This window comes from Cololabis saira, chromosome 12, assembly GCF_033807715.1.
Source record: "Cololabis saira isolate AMF1-May2022 chromosome 12, fColSai1.1, whole genome shotgun sequence".
Taxonomy (NCBI): domain Eukaryota; kingdom Metazoa; phylum Chordata; class Actinopteri; order Beloniformes; family Belonidae; genus Cololabis; species Cololabis saira.
Genome location: NC_084598.1, coordinates 1,804,923 through 1,828,475, shown reverse-complemented (window position 1 = coordinate 1,828,475; position 23,553 = coordinate 1,804,923). Strand labels below are relative to the sequence as shown.

At 46.2% G+C, this 23,553-nt stretch overlaps 1 protein-coding gene across 2 annotated transcripts in view; it reads right to left on the bottom strand.

The window, feature by feature from the left end:
• Positions 1-180: 180 nt before the first annotated feature.
• Positions 181-23,553, bottom strand: part of srpk3 (SRSF protein kinase 3) — a 53,953-nt gene continuing 30,580 nt past the window's right edge. For both annotated transcript variants that reach the window (XM_061735152.1, XM_061735153.1), the window contains exons 8-17: positions 23,253-23,418; positions 23,051-23,076; positions 10,816-10,908; positions 10,288-10,339; positions 5,859-6,038; positions 5,039-5,136; positions 4,712-4,819; positions 3,039-3,108; positions 2,618-2,710; positions 181-1,283 (exon numbers count right to left, since the gene is read on the bottom strand). In XM_061735152.1, coding sequence (XP_061591136.1) covers positions 1,099-1,283; positions 2,618-2,710; positions 3,039-3,108; positions 4,712-4,819; positions 5,039-5,136; positions 5,859-6,038; positions 10,288-10,339; positions 10,816-10,908; positions 23,051-23,076; positions 23,253-23,418 — 1,071 coding nt within the window. In that variant the 3' untranslated portion in view covers positions 181-1,098. The remainder of the gene's footprint in view (positions 1,284-2,617; positions 2,711-3,038; positions 3,109-4,711; positions 4,820-5,038; positions 5,137-5,858; positions 6,039-10,287; positions 10,340-10,815; positions 10,909-23,050; positions 23,077-23,252; positions 23,419-23,553) is intronic.

Genomic DNA, 23,553 nt, shown 5'->3' with positions numbered 1-23,553 from the left:
CCCTCCCACCCCGGACACAAACTGTTCCAGACTCTTCCCTCTGGCAGGAGGCTGCGCTCCATCAGGACCAAAACCTCACGCCACAAGAACAGTTTTTCCCCGTCTGCAGCTGTCCTCATCAACAAGGCCCCGCCCCCCCCGGACCCCCGGTCCCCCCTCTCCACCACGGACTGCCCCCCCATCCCACTCTACATTACATTAACGTAAAGACTCCAATCCTGACCTAATGAGTTACATTAACGCACATCCTAAGTCACTTTTGTACAGACTCATATCCGGCACTTTAAAAACCTCATATTGTACATTGTTGCTTATACATTTTCTCTTTTATATATTTGCTTTTATATTTGTATTGTATTGCACCAATCACCACAACAAATTCCTTGTGTGTGTTTAACAAACTTGGCAATAAACCTTTTTCTGATTCTGATAAGGAACGACCAGATCTAGCAGGCTCTCGGTCACTTCCAAGCTGCTCGCGGCTCCAGCTGAAGGCTGGTTTATGGTTCTGCGTTGCACCAACGCAGAACCTACGCCATAGGGTACGCCATCGATTTAATGCAGAACCATAATTCAGGCTTTATTTCTCATCAGCGCCGACTAACAAAATAAAAAAATAAAAAAGTGTTGCCGCTTGAATCTTCTCTCACTCTCATTTTTTAACTTGATATGGAACACAAGTCACAGACCCAGCAGCACATCTATCATCTCCTCCAGGTTCTACATCTTTAGTGTTGTTGTCTTCTCTGACGTCACAGCAGCTTCACTCCAACCTCCCACTTCTCACCTGGGTGTGGAAAAACAAACGAGGACAAAGCGGGTGGAGGCGTGACGAGCCGTCCCAGTCGGGGCGCGCTGAGTCGGTACTAGTGGAAAAGAGCCGTTAGTTATTCTGTACTCAGCGACCCGAGCAAACTTCAGAGGAGATCAGAGGACACATGTGGATGCAGTAAAGCTGCAGCTCCAAGCAACCACCTGGACAGCTGATCAGTTGATAAATCAACACACAGTAATCGTCGCTAACAAAACGTGAATCAAGGGAGAGAAACCAGGAAGGCGTGAGCAGGTGTGTGTGTCGGTGTGCAGGTGTGTGAGTGTTTATGTGTGCAGCCAGGCGTGCTGCAGACACTCGGCCGCCGTGGCGCGGCAGTCGGGCTGCGGGGCCAGCATGGTCAGCAGGAAGTCGCTGAACTGGGCCGCCTGGTCCAGCGGCCACTCGTACTTCTCCAGCAGAACCTCAAACAGACCCCACGGCTTCAGGTTGGAGATGTGACGCAGCTCACCTGGAACAGGTACAAACACACATCAAGACAGAAGGAACACTCCCACAGTTCACGGCAACACCACTAGGGCTGGAACAATATATCGTGCCACGAAATTTAGCGATACAAAAACGTCACGATACGTGTCGTGGAGGTGATAAACTGTATTGCGATATTGGATTATTAATATTAATCTATTGTGTTGACGAGTAACAACCGCGCCTCGACCCGCGGACCAAAATCTTCCTCCGCTCAGAAGAAACTAGTCCCGTTTTGGTCCCGATCACGGGACTCTTGCAGGGTTTTGAGCTCTGAACTTTTACTTATGTAAAACTGGTGTAGAGTTAAGCCTTACCTTATTAAATTAAACCTTTTTGGGGTGGTGAGTAGGATAAACACGGGGACAACTTCTGCTGAGTTCCAGTGTACTTTAATGTCCCTCAACAGTGTAGGATTTTAGAACATCAACACAGCACCTAGTGCCGTACTGTGGCGTATCACTCCGCCCAATCTAAAACAGACTAATCACTACAGATAAACTGACTAGTGTCATTATAGTCCCTGATTTACATCACAATATAAAGAATATATTTATAAAATAATGAACCCTGAATTACCTAAATAACCTTCTTAACAAAAATAAATCTCTTACACTTATACGGTGAGCATGAATCAATCTGCGTATGAAATAAAATACATACATTAAAATTGTATGTATTTATTTACTTTTATTTATTTATTTTTTTATTTTTATTTTATTTTTATTAATTTTATTTAGTTGTTAAATTTCTGGAAAAGAAAAAAGTCAAATCATACATGAGAGAAACTATTCAGTTTGTGGCTAAATATTTGTACTTGTCTGAAACTGAAGATGCATAATGCAAACCTGACATTTACTTTTAGTTCAGTTTGTGGAAAATGGTTGGCCTGGTTTCTCTTTAAAACTTAAACAGTTATAAAGCATTACAAACTGTAACAATAGAGCAAACGCACAGTATTGTTTTGTATTTTGTGTCTTTCAACTAAAAGACCATTTTTTCCAGTCATATGTTCCTCATTCAAGGTTGTTAAAAAAATACTGCTATAATATGGTATCGTTATCGTGACCTCAATATGGTGTATCGTACCGTATGGTGAGATTAGTGTATCGTTACATCCCTAAACACCACACGCTCAGCGCTTCAGTGGCATTAAAACAAACCTGCTGGGGCCTGAACAGACGCAGCAGCTCAGGTGTGGTTGAGACCTCACCTGGGAACGTTCCTCCTGAAGACTTCACTCTGATGTCAGAGGACAGTGCCTAATGAAGACGCAGCAGAGGACTGTGGGGATCTCCAGATAGGACACACACTCACCTGTCCTGTTGAAGTATTCTCTGGAGTACCGGCCAGACAAGGCAAAGGGCACAGGGATGGGTCCGAGCAGCTCGATGATGTGAGCGATGTGATCTGAGGCAGGAGACACACATCAACATGTGGGGCTGTGTGGGGCTCGGTGCTGTCAGCACTTGTATCTGGATTAGCCAGCAGTCTGACCAACACTGATCCAGCTGGACCCTGGTGTGATTTATGCTGGAGTTGTTCTCTTAGATGGAAGTGGCTTTGGATAAAAGCCTCTGCTAAATGACAGCAAGTGCAGGGGGGCGTCATCATATGTGTGTGTGTGTGTGTGTGTGTGTGTGTGTGTGTGTGTGTGTGTGTGTGTGTGTGTGTGTGTGTGTGTGTGTGTGTGTGTGTGTGTGTGTGTGTGTGTGTGTGTGTGTGTGTGTGTGTGTACCTTCGTCTCTGGTGTAGTCTTCTCCTGAATGAGGCTCAAACAGGTAGTCTCCTGTTGCCAGTTCAAAAGCCTGAAACAACATCATGGGTCATGTGACCAACTGTGAACAACACCTGGACCAGCTGGAACCTGCAGAACCTGGACCAGCTGGAACCTGGACCAGCTAGAACCTGCAGAACCTGGACCAGCTGGAACCTGGACCAGCTGGAACCTGGACCAGCTGGAACCTGGACCAGCTGGAACCTGGACCAGCTGGAACCTGGATCAGCTGGAACAGGGTTCGGCAACCCGCTGCTCTAGAGCCGCATGCGACTCTTTAGCGCCGCCCTAGTGGCTCCTGGAGCTTTTTTAAAAATGTTTGACTTTTTTTTTTCTTCGTCTTTTTTCTTTTCTTTTTTTCTTCTTTTTTTTGATTTTTCTTTCCTTTTTTTCTTCTTCCTTATTTTTTTTTCCTTTTTTCTCTTTTTTCTTCCTTTTTCCTTTCCTTTTTAATCTCGACATTTCGACTTTTTTCTCGGAATTTTGACTTTTTTCTTGAAATTTTGACTTTTTTCTCGACATTTCGACTTTTTTTTCGAAATTGTACTTCAACATTAATCTCGACATTTCGAATTTTTTCTCGACATTTCGACTTTTTCTCGAAGTGCATAAAGAGAAAAAAAATCTTCTCCCAGTTCTAACTAATATAGAAACATGCAGCATGTGTTGCCTTCATTCTAAGGCTGATACAAGACTTTTCATTTTTTGCGGCTCCAGACATATTTGTTTTTTGTGTTTTTGGTCCAATACGGCTCTTTCAACATTTGAGGTTGCAGACCCCTGAGCTAGAACCCGGACCAGCTAGAACCTGGCACTGACTGATGGTCCAGTGACTGCGTTTACATGCAGTCACTAACCCTTTTAAAACCCGAATTTGCACGGCCACGTAAACACCAACAACCCGTTTGAATAACCCGAATTTGCTCATATTCAGGTTTTTAAAAACCTGAATATGAGCCCTGGGTTACTCCTTTTAAAACCTGAATATTGGGTCATGTAAACTCCTAACGGAATATCCCCATCAAACGGAACATGAATCTGTTTTCTGCACATGCTCTGTTCACAAGGAATCCTGGTCTTTTGAGTCCAGGAAGTTCTTATAAACACGGAGAAACCAAAACCAGGAGGAGACTAATCACTTCATAAATGTAATGAAGGATATGAACATTTCTGCATTTGTAGACGGTAGAAAGTACGGGGATAGCCAGATTTACAAGAAGGTGAGAGAAAAGTTGCGCGAAGCAGCATTTGTTTTGAATTTGGATACAGGAAGAAGAAGTGGAAATGACGGGAATTGCGTCATGATGTTCTCCGTGCGTCGCTGGTTTGATCCAGATATCCTGAATGATTAATTACCATGTAAATGGAATATTCCCAATGTTTCAGTAACCGGAATATTAGCAATAACCCCAATTTTGACTGCACGTAAACGTAGTCAGTTTGTCTGATTCTGGTTCTGGTCCCCACAGGGTCAGAATGAGAGAGAGCTAGGTTCACGTAACCATGACGATACGTAAACAGGTAGGTGCTCTTAATACCGAGGAGACATGTAAGTGTCGGGGTGTAAATGTCGGGGTGTAAATGTCGGGGTGTAAATGTCGGGTGTAAATGTCGGGGTGTAAATGTCGGGGTACCATGCAGGCGGCGCTCCAGATGTCGGCCGGCGGGCCGTACTCTCCTCCGATCAGAACCTCCACAGCTCGGTACTGTCGGGTCTGGATGTCCTCGGTGAAGTGTTTGTGCTGGTCACCATGACAACGACAGAAACAGAGAGAGCAGCCGTCTGATTGGTCAAAGGTGAACGTAAGCCGTACAAAGAGGAGAAGGATGAAGAGGGAGAGGAAGGGAAAGGTGAGCAGTGGAGCAGGGTGGAGAGGGAGAGGAGAAAACGGAGCAGTGGGAGGAGGAAGAGGAAGAGGAGGAAGAGGAGGAATAGCAGGAAGAGCAGGAACTCATCTCACCACCCAGCAAGCGTTTCCCAGGTCAGCAATCTTCACTCGGAGTTTGTCAGCGTTCTGAGGATCCAAAGGGTTGATGACGAAGTCTGAGGAGCTGAAAACTGGAGACAAGCAGAGATTCAACCTGATTGGTCCATGATGATCCTGAGACAAAGTCCAACCAGTCTCACGTCTGCAGGAACCAGTCCCCCGTCTGCAGGTCTCACGTCTCTGCGGGTCTCACGTCTCTGCAGGTCTCGCGTCTCTGCGGGACTCGCGTCTCTGCAGGACTCGCGTCTCTGCAGGACTCGCGTCTCTGCAGGACTCACGTCTCTGCAGGACTCGCGTCTCTGCAGGTCTCACGTCCCACAGAGACTCATGTCTCTGCAGGACTCACGTCTCTACGGGACTCACGTCTCTGCAGGTCTCACGTCTGCAGGTCTCACGTCTGCAGGTCTCACGTCTGCAGGTCTCACGTCTGCAGGTCTCGCGTCTCTGCAGGTCTCGCGTCTCTGCAGGTCTCACGTCTCTGCGGGTCTCACGTCTCTGCGGGTCTCACGTCTCTGCAGGTCTCACGTCCCATGAGAAATGTCCATGTCCATGTCTCCCCACCACCCCCCCACCAACTATGTACTTGCTCTGATTAGACGTGGTCTTGCTGGCGGTCTCTTTCATGGTTCCGTCTGACCAACGTTGAAAACTGGGTGTGATTACATCTGTGTGTCCATAATCTAGACGGTTGCTATGGTAACGTACGTTCATAAAAGTGATGGAAAACCAGAATGGAGGCCACCAGCAAGATGTTTAAAGAAAGCACGTACAGTTAGACTAAAGCGTGTCCGACCTTCTCGTCCGCTGGAGTATCCCGACTGAGTAGAAAGCGCTGACTCAGACGTTGCTGACATCACGGAGCTGGAGAACCCTGATAGGCCGGAGGCGGGGCTGGAGAACCGTCCGGGGTCGTGCCCGTTACACCGGTCCTCCAACCAGGAACCGCTGGACTCTGGGCTGGCTTTGCTGTTGGCTGTGGAGCAACACATGTTGGCATTGGACACAATAGACTTAAGGAAGTACTACTCGAGTATGTAGTGTTTACTACAGTTATTACATCCTTCACCGTTACCCACACAGCAGTGTGTACTCAGGACATTTCAGAACATATGACCTGATCCAGGTGTTGGTACAACTCAGAGAGGAGAGGTTGGTTGGAAGTAGTGCACACTGATTACTGTTTCACTTCACTTCATCACCGCGATTCAGGTGTCTCCTATGAAGAGCCAAAGCTTCATTCTTTAAAGTAAAAACCATCTTAGGGAGCTTTCACACCTGTGGCCCGTTTGTTTTGTTCCGATTCAGGGGCTGAATCGATACAGTTCTTTCGTTTCTCGTTCGTGGGGTTTGTGTTCACCGTCTGTACCATTTCAAAGCTGATAACAAATGCCATGCGCGAACCAACTGCTCTCTGATTGGTCAAATGAACGTGGAAGGAGTTTCCTCTTCTGCACCCCAGACCGCAGCCGTCGGCTTTAGGCTGATTTATGGTTCCGCGTTACAACAACGCAGAGCCTACGGCGTAGGGTACGGCATAGGCTCTGCGTCGATTTAACGCGGAACCATAAATCAGGCTTTACCCATTCATTTATATGCGCTCGGCATTTATATGAGCTCCAGAGTGGAGCTTATCTTATGTTTTACATCTTTTTTACATAATTTGAAGCCAGTGTTTTGCTTCTAAATTCCGATAAAACAGAGGTTATCATTGTTGGTCCCAAACACCTTAGGAAGGGATTAGATGGTGTTGCGATGGCTTCCAGATTACTGTAATGTGTTATTAGCAGTGTGTGCAAGTAATTCTCTGAATATCTTCCAGCTGAGCCATTCTCTCCAGTGTTAGCCTCCCTCCCTTGGTCCCCTGTAAAACTCAGAATCCAATTCAATGTTCTGTTATTGGTGTATAAAGTCCAAATGTCCAAACTCCTGGTTTCTCCAAGGCCTGATAGTTCCTTATGTTCCTGGCAGAGCTCTCCGTTCTCGGAGTGCAGCTTTACTCGTAGTTCCTAGAGTATCCAAATCTAGATCTGGAAGACGGTCTTCTGCTACCAGGAACCATTACTATGGAACCAACTTTGTTCATAACTTCCAGTTTGGGTTAAGGAGGCTGACACCACCTCCACCTTTAAAACTAAACTTAAAACATTAGTGTCAGTAAACCTCTAGTTAGTGTTAGTAAACCTCTAGTTAGTGTCAGTAAACCTCTAGTTAGTGTTTAGTAAACCTCTAGTTGGTGTTTAGTAAACCTCTAGTAAGTGTTAGTAAACCTCTAGTTAGTGTTTAGTAAACCTCTAGTAAGTGTTAGTAAACCTCTAGTTAGTGTTAGTAAACCTCTAGTAAGTGCTAATAAACCTCTAGTTAGTGTTTAGTAAACCTCTAGTAAGTGTTAGTAAACCTCTAGTTAGTGTTAGTAAACCTCTAGTTAGTGTTAGTAAACCTCTAGTTAGTGTTTAGTAAACCTCTAGTTAGTGTTTAGTAAACCTCTAGTTGGTGTTAGTAAACCTCTAGTAAGTGCTAATAAACCTCTAGTTAGTGTTTAGTAAACCTCTAGTAAGTGTTAGTAAACCTCTAGTTAGTGTTAGTAAACCTCTAGTAAGTGCTAATAAACCTCTAGTTAGTGTTAGTAAACCTCTAGTTAGTGTTTAGTAAACTTCTAGTTAGTGTTTAGTAAACCTCTAGTTAGTGTTAGTAAACCTCTAGTTAGTGTTAATAAACCTCTAGTTAGTGTTAATAAACCTCTAGTAAGTGTTAGTAAACCTCTAGTTAGTGTTCAGTAAACCTCTAGTTAGTGTTAGTAAACCTCTAGTAAGTGTTAGTAAATCTCTAGTTAGTGTTCAGTAAATCTCAAGTTAGTGTTAGTAAACCTCTAGTTAGTGTTCAGTAAACATCTAGTAAGTGTTAGTAAACCTCTAGTTAGTGTTCAGTAAACATCTAGTTAGTGTTAGTAAACCTCTAGTAAGTGTAACTCTAGTGTGTTAGGGCCAGTAGTCGTAGCTGCACCTGCAGGACCAGACTAGAGCAGCTGGTCTGAAACAGCTTCATCCTAGATATGCTGCTATAGAGCTACCCTGCAGGGGGGACCAACACTGACCTGCTGCCCCCCCTTTGTCCACCTCAGCGTCTGCTGTCTACACCACCTATACTGGTCTCTGTGGTCCACCAACTAACCATGTATCAGTCTTTTCCTGCTCTACCCAGCTGGTCTTCAGCAGGAGGGTCCCCCCTTATGATCCAGGTCCTCATCCAGGTTTCTTCCCTCTTAAAGGCAATTTTTTACCTGCCATTAGGCGCGTTTTCACTAGCGTCAGTTCTGGGTAGATTTTTTGTGGCCGGGCCGTTTGTGCATGTCTCCATCACCAGGAACAGCCCTGTAAACGTAGCCTTCAGGAACCTTTACAGGCAAAAAACGGCCCAGTAGTAGGAAAGGTGATTGGATTGGCCAACAGGAACATCCTGGTGGGGGTCTCTGATGATCAGGATTTCTAAATTATGTTCAGCCTTATCACATGAACATAAATCAATGACCACAAATCATTTAAGCATTTGGACCAGAGACATTTTTCTACGAGTACCTTTGATGAAGTTGAAGATTACAAGAAAAAACGATGGATGGACCGACAAGTCTGTTCAGGTCTTTTTGTCATATTATACCAATATACAGGTCTGGTGGGGTTTTTTTTATTCTCAATTGCTATGACCATAATGTATGTTTAAAAAACAAAAACAAAAAACTGCAAGGAGCATCCATTCTTGAGGTGTTTCCTCTTGTCTCTATTCTTGTGCTGCATTCTTCTTCTTTGTCTCCTTTTATGCTGCTGGCCTTTTGCATATGGACAAAAGACTACCACAAAACCTCACTCATATCCAGCACTATCCACCACACAAATGATGACTTTAATTTCGTTTCGAGGTGCTGTTTTTGGCTCCGAAAGTGGTGTGCCAAAGACCGCTGACAACATATGGAGCCTGCTATTTCAAAAACTCTGGATATTTGGAATCGATTCATGGCTGTTGGTCAGCCACATTGGTGTTTGGCTCTTGTAAGCTCTTGTTCAGGTTTATTGTGACTTTGGAACATTTGAATCTTTTTGTTGAACATGTTTTATTGAGGCTATTCTTTTGTCAAAGACCAACTAATAAAATGGTTCTAATAAAAGAGCGCATATGGACTTATTTTAGTCGGCTGAAACAGCGGGTTTGAATGCAAATATTGTGGGAGCGGGCAGAAATGGTATTGAAAAAATAGTCCCGCGCAGGGCTCTACTATGATGTCATGAAGACACGGCGGCTGCAGGGGCCGAGGAGGCAGTTGGCCCCGTTATCTAAAAAAGTGGTTAATTAGTGGCCAAGGCTGTCAACATTACATTTTAGTGCTTAATTTTCCTGGCTTGCTGCCCTGCCTGTCGGTGTTTGTCTGATCCACCTGTCATGTTGCCTATTAGTTTGTCTAGTTACACTGTTGCTTTTTGTGCATGGCTTTTTATTCTGTGTTTAGTGCTTTTGTCTTGTTTGTTTTTGGCCTGTTAGTGTGTTACTGTGTCTCGTATTATTAATGTTGATGTTACTGTTGCTGCTTCATGTTGTTTCTGTTTTCGTTTGTAGCAATTGTCTGTTGTTGAGCTTATGTTAACCTGTGTGTTTATGTATTCTAGCTTAGTCTCTTACCTTTTAATCTTTATTCTGATTCTAGCCTTCTTATTCGTGAATGTTTTATTGATTATATCTTAATAATTTTTCTTTTAGGTTGACTATTTTACACCAGTCCAGGGACAGCAGATGCAAAATAGCCTTTTTGGCTAATTCTGGCATATTTTACATTTGTTTAAATGTATTATTAATGTGCATTGTCTGATACCTAAACCTTTAAATAAATAAATAAATACATAGAGGTTCCCGTGTTGCAGATTTACCCTGAACTCCTGCTGGTGGAAACGCACCTACAGTTCATATCATAACTGCTTGGTGTCATGTTCTGGGTCTCTGGAAAGCACCTAGAGATGATTGTTTTTGTAATAGATGCTGTACAAATAAAACTGGATGGAATTGAATTTCAACAAACTGTGCAGGCCGGTTAGTGAGGGGGAGTTACTGGAGGAAGCTGCGTAGATGCTCCAATGTAGGGAGGTTGAAGCCAGGCATGTCTCCTTGCTTTGAGCATAACAAAACCCGCTATACCTCATCTGGTACCAACATCCCTTAAGTGGGTATTAGTATGTACTCACAGCTGGTCTCTGTGTCTTCGTGTTGCAGCACGTCCCCCTTTTCCTCCAACCTCTAGAAACAAAAACAAGAAATATTCAAGTTTTTCCCTCTTTTTTAGGCAGAGATTAGAACATCAAAGCATTAGAACATCACAGTATCAGAACATTAGAGCATCAGAAGGGCAGAAACTCTGCATCATCAAAACATTACAGCACCAGAACATCAGAGCATTAGAGCATCCGAAAGGCAGAACATTAAAGTATCAGATAGGGAGAACATTACAGCATCAGAATTTAACAGCATTATAGCACCAGACCACCAGAGCATCAGAAAGGCAGAACATTATAACAGAAGCTTGTTTTCAGTAACCATTGATACTTTCAAAGTGAACATCAAAAAACAGCATCTAACACTTAAATTGTGGATTTTCTGAACTCTGAATCATTTACATATTTACAAGTATTGTAATGATTTTGTGATGGAGAATAGTATTGATCAAGGTGCAAATTATCAGTAAGGCTGAAACTGTTTGAGCAGCATCAATGTACCTGCAGATCCACCAGTCTCTCCTCCAGCAGTCTCTGCTGACGCTTGGCCTTTCTCTTCAGCTTCTTCCTCTTGTTTTTAGACAGCCTTCCCATCTACAAACACACACACACACATACATGTGAAGACATGCAGGACAGGCCAGCAGAGCTCTACAAGAATACGACCATACATACATATACACATATATATTTATTTATTTGGAAAGTGACACAGGACCGAGCAGGAACAGCATGGCAGCTTAGCTATATGTGCCTATACAGCCCCATCATCCCAGACTTCCTCAGTTTGTGTTTTCGGATGTTTTCATGTCACACAGAACGTTAAGGAAGCTTATCATCAGCACTGTTACACTATACAAGCATAAATCACTTATCTGCTTCATCTCTTCAAAACATCATCAAAAATTGTATGTACGTGTAGCCTTGTTGGGCAAACTCCCATGATTCCTCCAGCACCCTACTGAGAGTGTAGAATCACACTACTCCTCTCAAATCCGTGGCTGGAGTATTCACCTTCTCCCTAGAACCCCTGAACAGACTTTAGCAGGGAGACTGAGGAGTGTGATCACCTGGAGGTGGAGCACACCCTTCTGGCTCCATTCCTAAAGAGGGGGACCACCAATCCCATGCCTGATGTCCATTCGATGGTCCTTGGTAGACATCAACCATGTCTACCAGGACAGCCCCACAACATCCACAACAATGTCTCAGTTTGGGGCCAGTATCACCCTATCCCCACTAGGGATGGGAATCGAAAACCGGTTCTTGTTGAGAACCGGTTCCCAGTGTTTCAATTCCTTGGAATCGTTTGCCTTTTTTGCAAACGATTCCTTTATCAATTCCAGTGGGCGCGAATAACGCCACTACGCACGTTGTGTAGTTACGCAACGTGTGCATTCGCGCCCAGCAGGAAAACATGGCGACAAAGCGGCATAAACGCTCGAAAGTTTGGTTACATTATACCAAAAAGGATGACAACAGGGCCACTTGCAATACTTGCAATGTCGACACACTACCAAAACACTAGGAAACACTAGCAACATGCAAAAGCATTTGCAAACACAGCATGCAATAACTTGTAATGAATGTCGCATGTTTGATCTGTTCCGAGTCCGGAGTGAATCTTCTCAACCTAGCAGCAGCGACAACGTTAGCCAGTCCTCTGCTGATTAGTTGATGCTAATCGACCTATTTGTTCTCCTTTTTTTCAAATGAGAATCGATAAAGAATCGAATCGTTAAACAGAATCGAAAATGGAATTGGAAAAATCTTATCAATTCCCATCCCTAATCCCCACCATACACAGTGACTGGTGCACCACTTCCCCCCTCCTCCTCCCCTTCCAGAATCCTTCTCCATGGCCTCTCCTAAATCCTCCTAAGTCCTCCCTGCCCTCCCAAGTTTTTTCCGTAGCGACCACCACAGCTACTACTGTGAGAGAACAAACACACCATTTCCCCTGGGGAGCAATTAAGGTTAAGGGCCTTGCTCAGGGGCCCAAGGTGCTTCATCTTGGTTATCATTCTGGATCTGGAGGACCCGGGTTGAAGCCCACCTCTGTAGCCACTAGACTACCACCCCCAACCCCCAGCTCTGTTCTACTTGGTCTGACAATAGATCCAAAAAAGCCAGATAGGACTCCTCCTTCTACAGCTTGATGGTGTTGGGGAATTACTGCCACTTCAGCAACAGACCACCTTAAGGCCACAGGTCAGCTGCTTCATCAGTGGAGGTACATGGTCCACGCAGGCCCAACGTCCCCCGCCTCCCTTACCCTGGATTCACACAGAAAGCCTCAAAAATCTCCTGACGCCTGCATCGCGCTGCTTGGTGGTGTGCTGGTCTGATACCAGCTGGTCCCGGTCTGTTACCAGCTGGTCCCGGTCTGATACCAGCTGGTCCCGGTCTGATACCAGCTGGTCCCGGTCTGATACCAGCTGGTCCCGGTCTGATACCAGCTGGTCCCGGTCTGATACCAGCTGGTCCCGGTCTGATACCAGCTGGTCCCGGTCTGGTACCAGCTGGTCCCGGTCTGGTACCAGCTGGTCCCGGTCTGATACCAGCTGGTCCCGGTCAGATACCAGCTGGTCCCGGTCTGATACCAGCTGGTCCCAGTCTGATACCAGCTGGTCCAGGTCAGATACCAGCTGGTCCAGGTCAGATACCAGCTGGTCCCAGTCTGATACCGGCTGGCCACAATCAGTACGTGCACATGCAGCGATTCAAGCTGGTTGGAGATCATTTGCACACATCGTACTGACTTTTAAACTGCATGTGAACACCTTAAGTCAGTCAAGTAATCTGATCAGACTGGATTCATCAACCCGCTTGCAGCACCTAGATAAGCCAGTCGCAACCGCCTTGTTAATGCCATGTGTACGGGGACATGGATATTACAGTCTGCGCATGCTCGAGAATTTCCCCCGGGTGGGGTTTTCCCCCGGGGGAGGGGATTCACCTGGAAGTGAAAGGAGACGACGCAACGCTGCTCAGTAGTAGCACCCTGGGGTGTCGTGTGACTGCTTCAGGGGTGTCGTCAAAATATTTCCTATTCTGTTTATTTCATATATAAATACTGTATTTTCGCGACCATACGGGCGCCATGTGAAAAGGCATAGCCTCAGTCTTGTGTCATATTTCTGTATTTAAAACACACACGGCGCACCGACCGAAACGGCACACACACAAGAACACACACACACACAAGCACAGGAGTGTGCGTATTTAAAAATACAGCGGGAGCAAAACTTTGTTTGATTGTAGGCTACTTTATTTCAGTTTTTACATTAATCAAACCCATTAAGTCTCATCCTCTGTTTCTGCATTAAAGAGCTCCGCTAAATCAGCTGTGCCAGTCCGAATTACTCGCTGTCAGAGTCACGTTCCGTGCCGTGTGGTGCCTCGGAAATGCCGGCTTTTGCAAAAGCTCGCAAAATAATCCCAGCAGACACGTTAGCCCACGCATCAACAATCAATCTGCAAACTGTGGCATAAAAAAAAACAAAATACGCCGTACCCTACGCCGTAGGCTCTGCGTCTATTTAACGCGGAACTAAACTCCGGAGCCGGCAGACAGAAATCTCTAAATTTCGGAGCAAATTTCTTAACAGGCGTAGCTACAACTGTTAGATTTCATCTATTAAACCAACATCTTCCTAAATGATTTATTTCAGCCAGCGTAATTCTCAACAGAGCAGCGTCCCAGAGAGAGTTTCTCTCCCGGGGCTGACGCAGCAGCTTGACCCGGCGGACACGTCTGTTTTCGGGCTGTGAGCCGAGGCTGCTCCCCGGGGGCGGCGGCTCTTCTCATCTCCGAAAACATTGGGTCAAATTTCTTAACAGGCGTTATTTGGATAAACTGAGCCCCGGTTGCGGATCTTAAGGTTACCTTTATACCTGAAAAAATATTAAAACTTAATAAAGTGCCATATTAACAGCACTACAGCTGAAATTAAAACAGCTTTTGGCTCTCTGCTTCCTGATCAGGTTAGGGATGAAAACGAGGGGGAGTAGGAGAATGGGACAGGCACCTGGGCCAAGTGCCCTAGATCTCAAGTGCCCTAAAATCTCCGACCTTCTTTTTTAGGGGTTAGGGAAGAAAAGAAGTGCGAGTGGAGAAAAAAAGGGCGAGTGAAGGAGAATTGGGATTGGCCCTTAGAATGCACTTTTTCCTTTCCTTGTTGATAAGCGGAGGTCAACCGGAAGTGGCTCTTTGTTGAAATGGTTACCATGGTTACCTCGGGTACAGCGCCACCTAGCGTCACGGAGTCAGCCATGCTCTGGTTACAGTGGTTTATTCAATCTGATTCAGTCTGATCTCAGAACAGCATGTGTAATCAGACAAGTTGATCCAATCTTCTGCATGTCATTATCTGATCAGATCTCCAACCACCTTGAATCGCTGCATGTGCACGTACTGACTGTTATAATCTCCTACATCATCCAATGTTGTCATGTTAAGTTAAGTTGTTCTAATCTGCTACCGCTACTGCTACCGCTACTACTAAATATTTAATCGCTTTTCCAACTGTTGCTCTGCTTACTGCCCCCTATCGGTTACCGCCGGTACGACACACTCTCCTCCCGTACTACGCGAGCGACGTTGCAGTTGGTGGTGCACGAGAACGGACGCGAACGCAAGCACCAACAGCAAGTATATCTGGGCTCCAAGACATGAAGCTGTAAGTCAGATGACAACAACAAAAAAATCAATCGTCGATCTGTGACCTAAAGTGTCCTGGTGTCAAGTTCATAGAGTGGAGGTTTACTCGTAGTTCCTACAGTATCCAAATGCAGATTTTGAGGAGGGGTCTTCTGCTACCAGGAACCATTACTATGGAACAGACTTCCAGTTTGGGTTAAGGAGGCTGACACCACCTCCACCTTTAAAACTAAACTTAACTTAAAACGTTAGTGTTTAGTAATGCCTATAGTTAGTGTTAGTAAACCTCTAGTTAGTGTAAACTCTAGTTTGTTAGTCAGTAGTCATAGCTGCAGCTACAGGACCAGACTAGAGCAGCTGGTCTGAAACAGCTTCATCCTAGATATGCTGCATTAGAGCTACGATGCAGGGGGACACCTACATGATCCACTGAGCGGTGCCCATCACCCCTCCTTCTCTTTCCTTTCCTCAGATCAACCCTCAGTTATTAATTAGAAGTATCTTATCACAATAACTGTTCTCCATTGTTCTTGTAGTTTGTTGTGCTGGTCTACCCCTCCTTTTCTCTTTTGTGTATGTTTGCAGGAAAAAGCTTCAGGAGCTGCATGCTGACCTGCAGTCCCCCCCTCCGATCATCCAACTGCTGCTTCCACCTGTCTGTGTGGATGTCTGGTAGATGCTTCCTGACATCCTGACCTGCCCCCCTCTGACCACCTCAGTGTCTGCTGTCTACATCTGTTTATATTGTCATCCCTGTAGTGCACCAGCTAACCATTATGTCTGTGTATCTCCTTTCTCTTTTATTCATTCTCTCTGCCTGATCTCTTTTCCTGCTCTACTTAGCTGGTCCCCCCTTATGATCCAGGTCCTGGTCCAGGTTTCTTCCCTCCTAAAGGGGAGTTTTTCTTGCCACTGTTTGGTTTAAGGCTTTTCTCCCACTAGGGGAGTTTTTACCTGCCATTGTTTATGTAATAATTGCTCGGGGGTTTATGTTCTGGGTCTCTGGAAAGCGTCTAGAGACAACGGGTCGTAATAGATGCTATTTAAATAAAATTGAATTGCTCTATGGACACCCTTGAACACAGTGTTTGTTTTGGACAATGTGTGATGAACACAGAAGTTCAATAACAGAACATGACTCGGGTCCAGATCAGAGGGGCCTTCCAATCACACCCTTCTAGGTCACACTGTCACTACTCACATAAGCATTTAAGTCCCCCAGCAGAATTAATGAGTCCCTAGCAGGGGCACTCTCCATCATACCACTAAAGCACTCCAAATAGGTGAGTACTCTGAATTACTGTTTGGTGCGTAAGCAAAAATGACATCCAGGATCCAGACCCCCACCTGAAAACGGAGGAAGGCTAGCCTCTTGTTCACTGGTGTGTACCCCAAGGTACAGGCACAGAGTAAGTATGCCACTCCTAAATGGTCCCTCTCACCTTGGGAATCTCCAGAGGTGAACAGAGTTCAACCCTTCTCAACGAGACTGGCTTTTGAGCCCGAGCCATATGTCAAAGTAAGCCTGACTTTATCAAGCCAGAACTCGTTCACCAGCTCAGGCTCCTTTCCCACTAGAGGTGTGAAGATCCATGCCCTTACAGCTAGCAACTGTAACTGAGTATAGGACCACCGCAGCAGAAAATACTTTCTTGCCAGAAAGGGACAAGCCTGGAACGCTTGCAACAAACTCCTCAGAGTCTGGCAGTCAGGAATTTAACCTCTATCAAGGTCTCTTTCTTCAGGGCCTGTGTTGAAAGCATCCTATTATCGGTGCTGAGATCTGGACTATGAAGAAGGAACTACAAGACCGGCTCAACGGCACATACACAAGACTCCTCATGTGTGTCAAAAACATCTCCTGGAAAACTCATCCAACCAAGGAGCAGATCTATGGTGAACTACCACCAACAATGGTTGTGTTGGTTTTTTTCTTTTTTTTGTTCCCCTCTCACCCAACACAACAGTCCCTCTACACAGCAAAACTACTTAAATTCACCATCATACAATCGTCTTGCCATAAGTTTAGCTTGCAAAGTCATGCAAAGAGCTGGACAAATCTAACTCATCCTGATGAGCAGAGAAGTTAACTAGATGCAGAAAAGCTCTTTAAAGAGCTGAGTCTTTAGCTTTCATGGATCGGACAGAGTTTGGTAGGTTGTTCCACCGTCGGGGAACAACGGAGGAGAAGAGTCTGATACTGATTTCACGCCACGTTGTGGTGGAAGTACCAAGCGTCTTTAACTGGCTGAGCGGAACTGTCGAGAGGGAGAGTATCTCTGGATGAAGGAGTGAAGGTAGAGGGAGAGTAGCTCTGGATGAAGGAGTGAAGGTAGAGGGAGAGTAGCTCTGGATGAAGGAGTGACAGTAGAGGGAGAGTAGCTCTGGATGAAGGAGTGAAGGTAGAGGGAGTGTAGCTCTGGATGAAGGAGTGAAGGTAGAGGGAGAGTAGCTCTGGATGAAGGAGTGAAGGTAGAGGGAGAGTAGCTCTGGATGAAGGAGTGAAGGTAGAGGGAGTGTAGCTCTGGATGAAGGAGTGAAGGTAGAGGGAGAGTAGCTCTGGATGAAGGAGTGAAGGTAGAGGGAGTGTAGCTCTGGATGAAGGAGTGAAGGTAGAGGGAGTGTAGCTCTGGATGAAGGAGTGAAGGTAGAGGGAGAGTAGCTCTGGATGAAGGAGTGAAGGTAGAGGGAGTGTAGCTCTGGATGAAGGAGTGAAGGTAGAGGGAGAGTAGCTCTGGATGAAGGAGTGACAGTAGAGGGAGAATAGCTCTGGATGAAGGAGTGAAGGTAGAGGGAGTGTAGCTCTGGATGAAGGAGTGAAGGTAGAGGGAGAGTAGCTCTGGATGAAGGAGTGAAGGTAGAGGGAGTGTAGCTCTGGATGAAGGAGTGAAGGTAGAGGGAGAGTAGCTCTGGATGAAGGAGTGACAGTAGAGGGAGAATAGCTCTGGATGAAGGAGTGAAGGTAGAGGGAGAATAGCTCTGGATGAAGGAGTGAAGGTAGAGGGAGAGTAGCTCTGGATGAAGGAGTGAAGGTAGAGGGAGAGTAGCTCTGGATGAAGGAGTGACAGTAGAGGGAGAGTAGCTCTGGATGAAGGAGTGAAGGTAGAGGGAGAGTAGCTCTGGATGAAGGAGTGAAGGTAGAGGGAGAGTAGCTCTGGATGAAGGAGTGAAGGTAGAGGGAGAGTAGCTCTGGATGAAGGAGTGAAGGTAGAGGGAGAATAGCTCTGGATGAAGGAGTGAAGGTAGAGGGAGAATAGCTCTGGATGAAGGAGTGAAGGTAGAGTGAGAGTAGCTCTGGATGAAGGAGTGAAGGTAGAGGGAGAATAGCTCTGGATGAAGGAGTGAAGGTAGAGGGAGAGTAGCTCTGGATGAAGGAGTGAAGGTAGAGGGAGAGTAGCTCTGGATGAAGGAGTGACAGTAGAGGGAGAATAGCTCTGGATGAAGGAGTGAAGGTAGAGGGAGAGTAGCTCTGGATGAAGGAGTGAAGGTAGAGGGAGAGTAGCTCTGGATGAAGGAGTGAAGGTAGAGGGAGAATAGCTCTGGATGAAGGAGTGAAGGTAGAGGGAGAATAGCTCTGGATGAAGGAGTGAAGGTAGAGGGAGAGTAGCTCTGGATGAAGGAGTGAAGGTAGAGGGAGAATAGCTCTGGATGAAGGAGTGAAGGTAGAGGGAGAATAGCTCTGGATGAAGGAGTGAAGGTAGAGGGAGAATAGCTCTGGATGAAGGAGTGAAGGTAGAGGGAGTGTAGCTCTGGATGAAGGAGTGAAGGTAGAGGGAGAGTAGCTCTGGATGAAGGAGTGACAGTAGAGGGAGAGTAGCTCTGGATGAAGGAGTGAAGGTAGAGAGTTAATAGCTCTGGATGAAGGAGTGAAGGTAGAGGGAGAATAGCTCTGGATGAAGGAGTGAAGGTAGAGAGTTAATAGCTCTGGATGAAGGAGTGAAGGTAGAGGGGGAGTAGCTCTGGATGAAGGAGTGAAGGTAGAGGGAGAGTAGCTCTGGATGAAGGAGTGAAGGTAGAGGGAGAGTAGCTCTGGATGAAGGAGTGAAGGTAGAGGGAGAGTAGCTCTGGATGAAGGAGTGAAGGTAGAGGGAGAGTAGCTCTGGATGAAGGAGTGAAGGTAGAGGGAGTGTAGCTCTGAGTGAAGGAGTGAAGGTAGATGGAGAGTAGCTCTGGATGAAGGAGTGAAGGTAGATGGAGAGTAGCTCTGGATGAAGGAGTGAAGGTAGAGGGAGAGTAGCTCTGGATGAAGGAGTGAAGGTAGAGGGGGAGTAGCTCTGGATGAAGGAGTGAAGGTAGAGGGAGAGTAGCTCTGAGTGAAGGAGTGAAGGTAGAGGGAGTGTATCTCTGGATGAAGGAGTGAAGGTAGAGGGAGAGTAGCTCTGGATGAAGGAGTGAAGGTAGAGGGAGAGTAGCTCTGGATGAAGGAGTGAAGGTAGAGGGAGAGTAGCTCTGGATGAAGGAGTGAAGGTAGAGGGAGAGTAGCTCTGGATGAAGGAGTGAAGGTAGAGGGAGTGTATCTCTGGATGAAGGAGTGAAGGTAGAGGGAGAGTAGCTCTGGATGAAGGAGTGAAGGTAGAGGGAGTCTCTGGATGAAGGAGTGAAGGTAGAGGGAGAGTAGCTCTGGATGAAGGAGTGAAGGTAGAGGGAGTGTAGCTCTGGATGAAGGAGTGAAGGTAGAGGGAGAGTAGCTCTGGATGAAGGAGTGAAGGTAGAGAGTTAATAGCTCTGGATGAAGGAGTGAAGGTAGAGGGAGAGTAGCTCTGGATGAAGGAGTGAAGGTAGAGGGAGTGTAGCTCTGGATGAAGGAGTGAAGGTAGAGGGAGTAGCTCTGGATGAAGGAGTGAAGGTAGAGAGAAAGTAGCTCTGGATGAAGGAGTGGAGGTAGAGGCAGTGTAGCTCTGGATGAAGGAGTGAAGGTAGAGAGAAAGTAGCTCTGGATGAAGGAGTGAAGGTAGAGGGAGTGTATCTCTGGATGAAGGAGTGAAGGTAGAGGGAGTCTCTGGATGAAGGAGTGAAGGTAGAGAGTTAATAGCTCTGGATGAAGGAGTGAAGGTAGAGGGAGAGTAGCTCTGGATGAAGGAGTGAAGGTAGAGGGAGAGTAGCTCTGGATGAAGGAGTGAAGGTAGAGAGTTAATAGCTCTGGATGAAGGAGTGAAGGTAGAGGGAGAGTAGCTCTGGATGAAGGAGTGAAGGTAGAGGGAGAGTAGCTCTGGATGAAGGAGTGAAGGTAGAGAGTTAATAGCTCTGGATGAAGGAGTGAAGGTAGAGGGAGAGTAGCTCTGGATGAAGGAGTGAAGGTAGAGGGAGAGTATATGGATGAATGAGTGAAGGTAGAGGGAGTGTATCTCTGGATGGAGTGAAGGTAGAGGGAGTCTCTGGATGAAGGAGTGAAGGTAGAGGGAGAGTAGCTCTGGATGAAGGAGTGAAGGTAGAGGGAGAGTAGCTCTGGATGAAGGAGTGAAGGTAGAGAGTTAATAGCTCTGGATGAAGGAGTGAAGGTAGAGGGAGAGTAGCTCTGGATGAAGGAGTGAAGGTAGAGGGAGAGTAGCTCTGGATGAAGGAGTGAAGGTAGAGGGAGTGTAGCTCTGGATGAAGGAGTGAAGGTAGAGGGAGAGTAGCTCTGGATGAAGGAGTGAAGGTAGAGGGAGAGTAGCTCTGGATGAAGGAGTGAAGGTAGAGGGAGAGTAGCTCTGGATGAAGGAGTGAAGGTAGAGGGAGAGTAGCTCTGGATGAAGGAGTGAAGGTAGAGGGAGAGTAGCTCTGGATGAAGGAGTGAAGGTAGAGGGAGAGTAGCTCTGGATGAAGGAGTGAAGGTAGAGGGAGTGTAGCTCTGGATGAAGGAGTGAAGGTAGAGGGAGAGTATCTCTGGATGAAGGAGTGAAGGTAGAGGGAGAGTATCTCTGGATGAAGGAGTGAAGGTAGAGGGAGAGTATCTCTGGATGAAGGAGTGAAGGTAGGTAGGAACTGTTTGGGTGATTGTTTGGTAGCCTGAACCAGAGCTTTGAACTTGATGCTGCGACTGGAAGCCAGTGCAGAGAGATTAGCAGTGGAGTGACATGAGCTCTCTTGGGCTGGTTGAAAACCAGACGTGCTGCTGCATTCTGGGTAATCTGTAGAGATTTAACTGAGCATGCAGGAAGGCCGACCAATAAGGAATTACAGTAGTCAATGCGTGGCATGACCAGTGGCCTAATTTATAAAGCTTGCGTGCGCACAAACCAGGGCTTGAAAGATGCGCAAGCCACCTTCTACGCAAAAGTTGGGATTTAAAAAAAAGAAATTAACGGAAAAATGTGTGTATCTCTACGCCAATCCTGACCCTAGCGCACAAACATTTTGAAGATATGGGGAACGGGCGACACAGTTGGTGAAATGAAGCCAGATTCATGTCATACTTTTAATGTCATCACATATCAGACTTATAATATAATAGCGCTGATCGTGTCCTCTGTGTTTGAAGATCAGCGTCAGTCAGGACTCTGGTGCTGCAGCAGCCGCAGTGCAGGACACGCCGGGAACCTCCTCGTCACCCACCGCGACAACCGTAGAGTGACTGAGGACAGAACAAATGAGTGCTGGGCCACTTTACTAAAGGGACTCAGATTTAAAGCCTAAATAATAATAATAATAATAATGACTTGGATTTATATAGCGCCCTTCAAGGCACCCAGAGCGCTTTACAGAGATCATTATTCATTCATACACATTCTCTCCGGTGGTGGTAGCTACATTTGTAGCCACAGCTGCCCTGGGGCAGACTGACAGAAGCGTGGCTGCCATATCGCGCCAAACGGCCCCTCCGACCACCACCAACATTCATACACATTTAAACACATTCACACGGGGCAAGGTGGGTAAGGTGTCTTGCCCAAGGACACTACGACAGCAAACTGGGACAGAGCGGGATTCGAACCGCCGACCTTCCGACCATTGGACGACCCGCTCTGCCACCTGAGCTACTGCCGCCCCCATAAATTATGGTTCCGCATTAAATCGACGCAGAGCCTACACCGTAGGGTACACGGCAACGCGCACCTAGCCGTAGGCTCTGCGTTGGTGTAACGCGGAACCATAAATCAACCTTAAAGGTTTCACGCGCGCACGTAAAACTATATATATATATATATATATATATATATATATATATATATATATATATATATATATATTAAAAAAATCTGTGTCCCTTTAGGGGCTCCGTACCTCCTGGCCTCCACCTTCAGATCGCACCACTTCTTTTTTTTTTCTGCAACAGATCTGTCCGTGGCACTCACAGCGTTTAGCGCAACAACAACGTGCTGCGACTCACTCGCTTTCTTTTTGTTAGTGATGCCACTACTGCGACCACCAAATAATGTGGTTTTCCTGCCTCCATCTCATCCACAACATCTCAATCTCAGTCTCCGTGAAATTTAGTGGCACGGCTGCCCGGCTCGACACGTCTCCTTCATCCTGACACACAGCAGAAACAGGATGCAGGTGGCGCTGCGCATGATCAGCAGGCTCATTCATATACAAATACAGTCATCAAGTATTTTGCATTGCCCATTTATGGTAGAAAGTGGGTGTGTAGAGGGCGGGGTATGAGGCGAATTCACGTGCGCAACCTTCCAGGTGGACTGTGATTTATAAAGAGAACATTTTTGGGCGCACGTACACTTTTAGTATAAATCCTACACACTCTTTTATAAATGAGGCCCCAGAGCCTGAACCAAGAGCTTTGCTGTATGTTCTGTCAGGTAGGGTCTGATTTTCCTGATGTTGTAGAGAGCAAATCGATAAGACCGAGGAATTGCAGATCTGGCTTCAGGTCCTAGTGCCCGTAGAGGAACTGCAGGACTGGATCCAGACCCTTGTTGTCAGTACAGGAACTGTAAGTCAGGTCCACAAGGACTGGATCGAGGTCCTTTTGGTGAGCAAGTGAGTTTCTCACTGGCTTCAAAAATGAACACCAGAAGTTGTATTTTTGCAGAAGAAGTCCCCACTCTACCAAACATTAAGTAACCTAGAAGTATAACCCTTGAGATGCAGGAAACAATCAGAACACAGCAGGCATAACACTAAGACACTTACCTGCTGATCCCTGGGAGCCATGCTAACTAGAGACAGACAGAGAAGGAAAAAGAGGAAGAAAATGTCAGGAAGCAAAGGTGGAGACTAAAGAAACAGAGCAGTGAGAACTGTGTAAATTGGAGAGACCACAGCTGAGAAAGTAGACAGCACAACTTTAGACTAAAAACCAGCACCATCCGTCTGATGAGACAGGAAACCACACCTGATGATCCAGAGGGGGGCGGAGCTCCGGTCTGTTGCCAGATCGTAGCCTCAGCTGCCAATCTCCTGACGTAAACCTCATCCACCACCAGTAAGATGTTCTCTGGTTTAATGTCAGTGTGGATGATCTTGCATTTTGTGTGGAGGTAGTCCAATCCCTGCAGCACCTGCAACAGACAGTTAGTAATGCCTTTTTTCCATCTCAGTTTTCGACTCGACCTCAGTCGATTTGCATTACAGTTCAGTACAACCTCGACAACACCGGAACCTGCAGCGTGGGAGTGAGAGGGGCAGGGTAACGG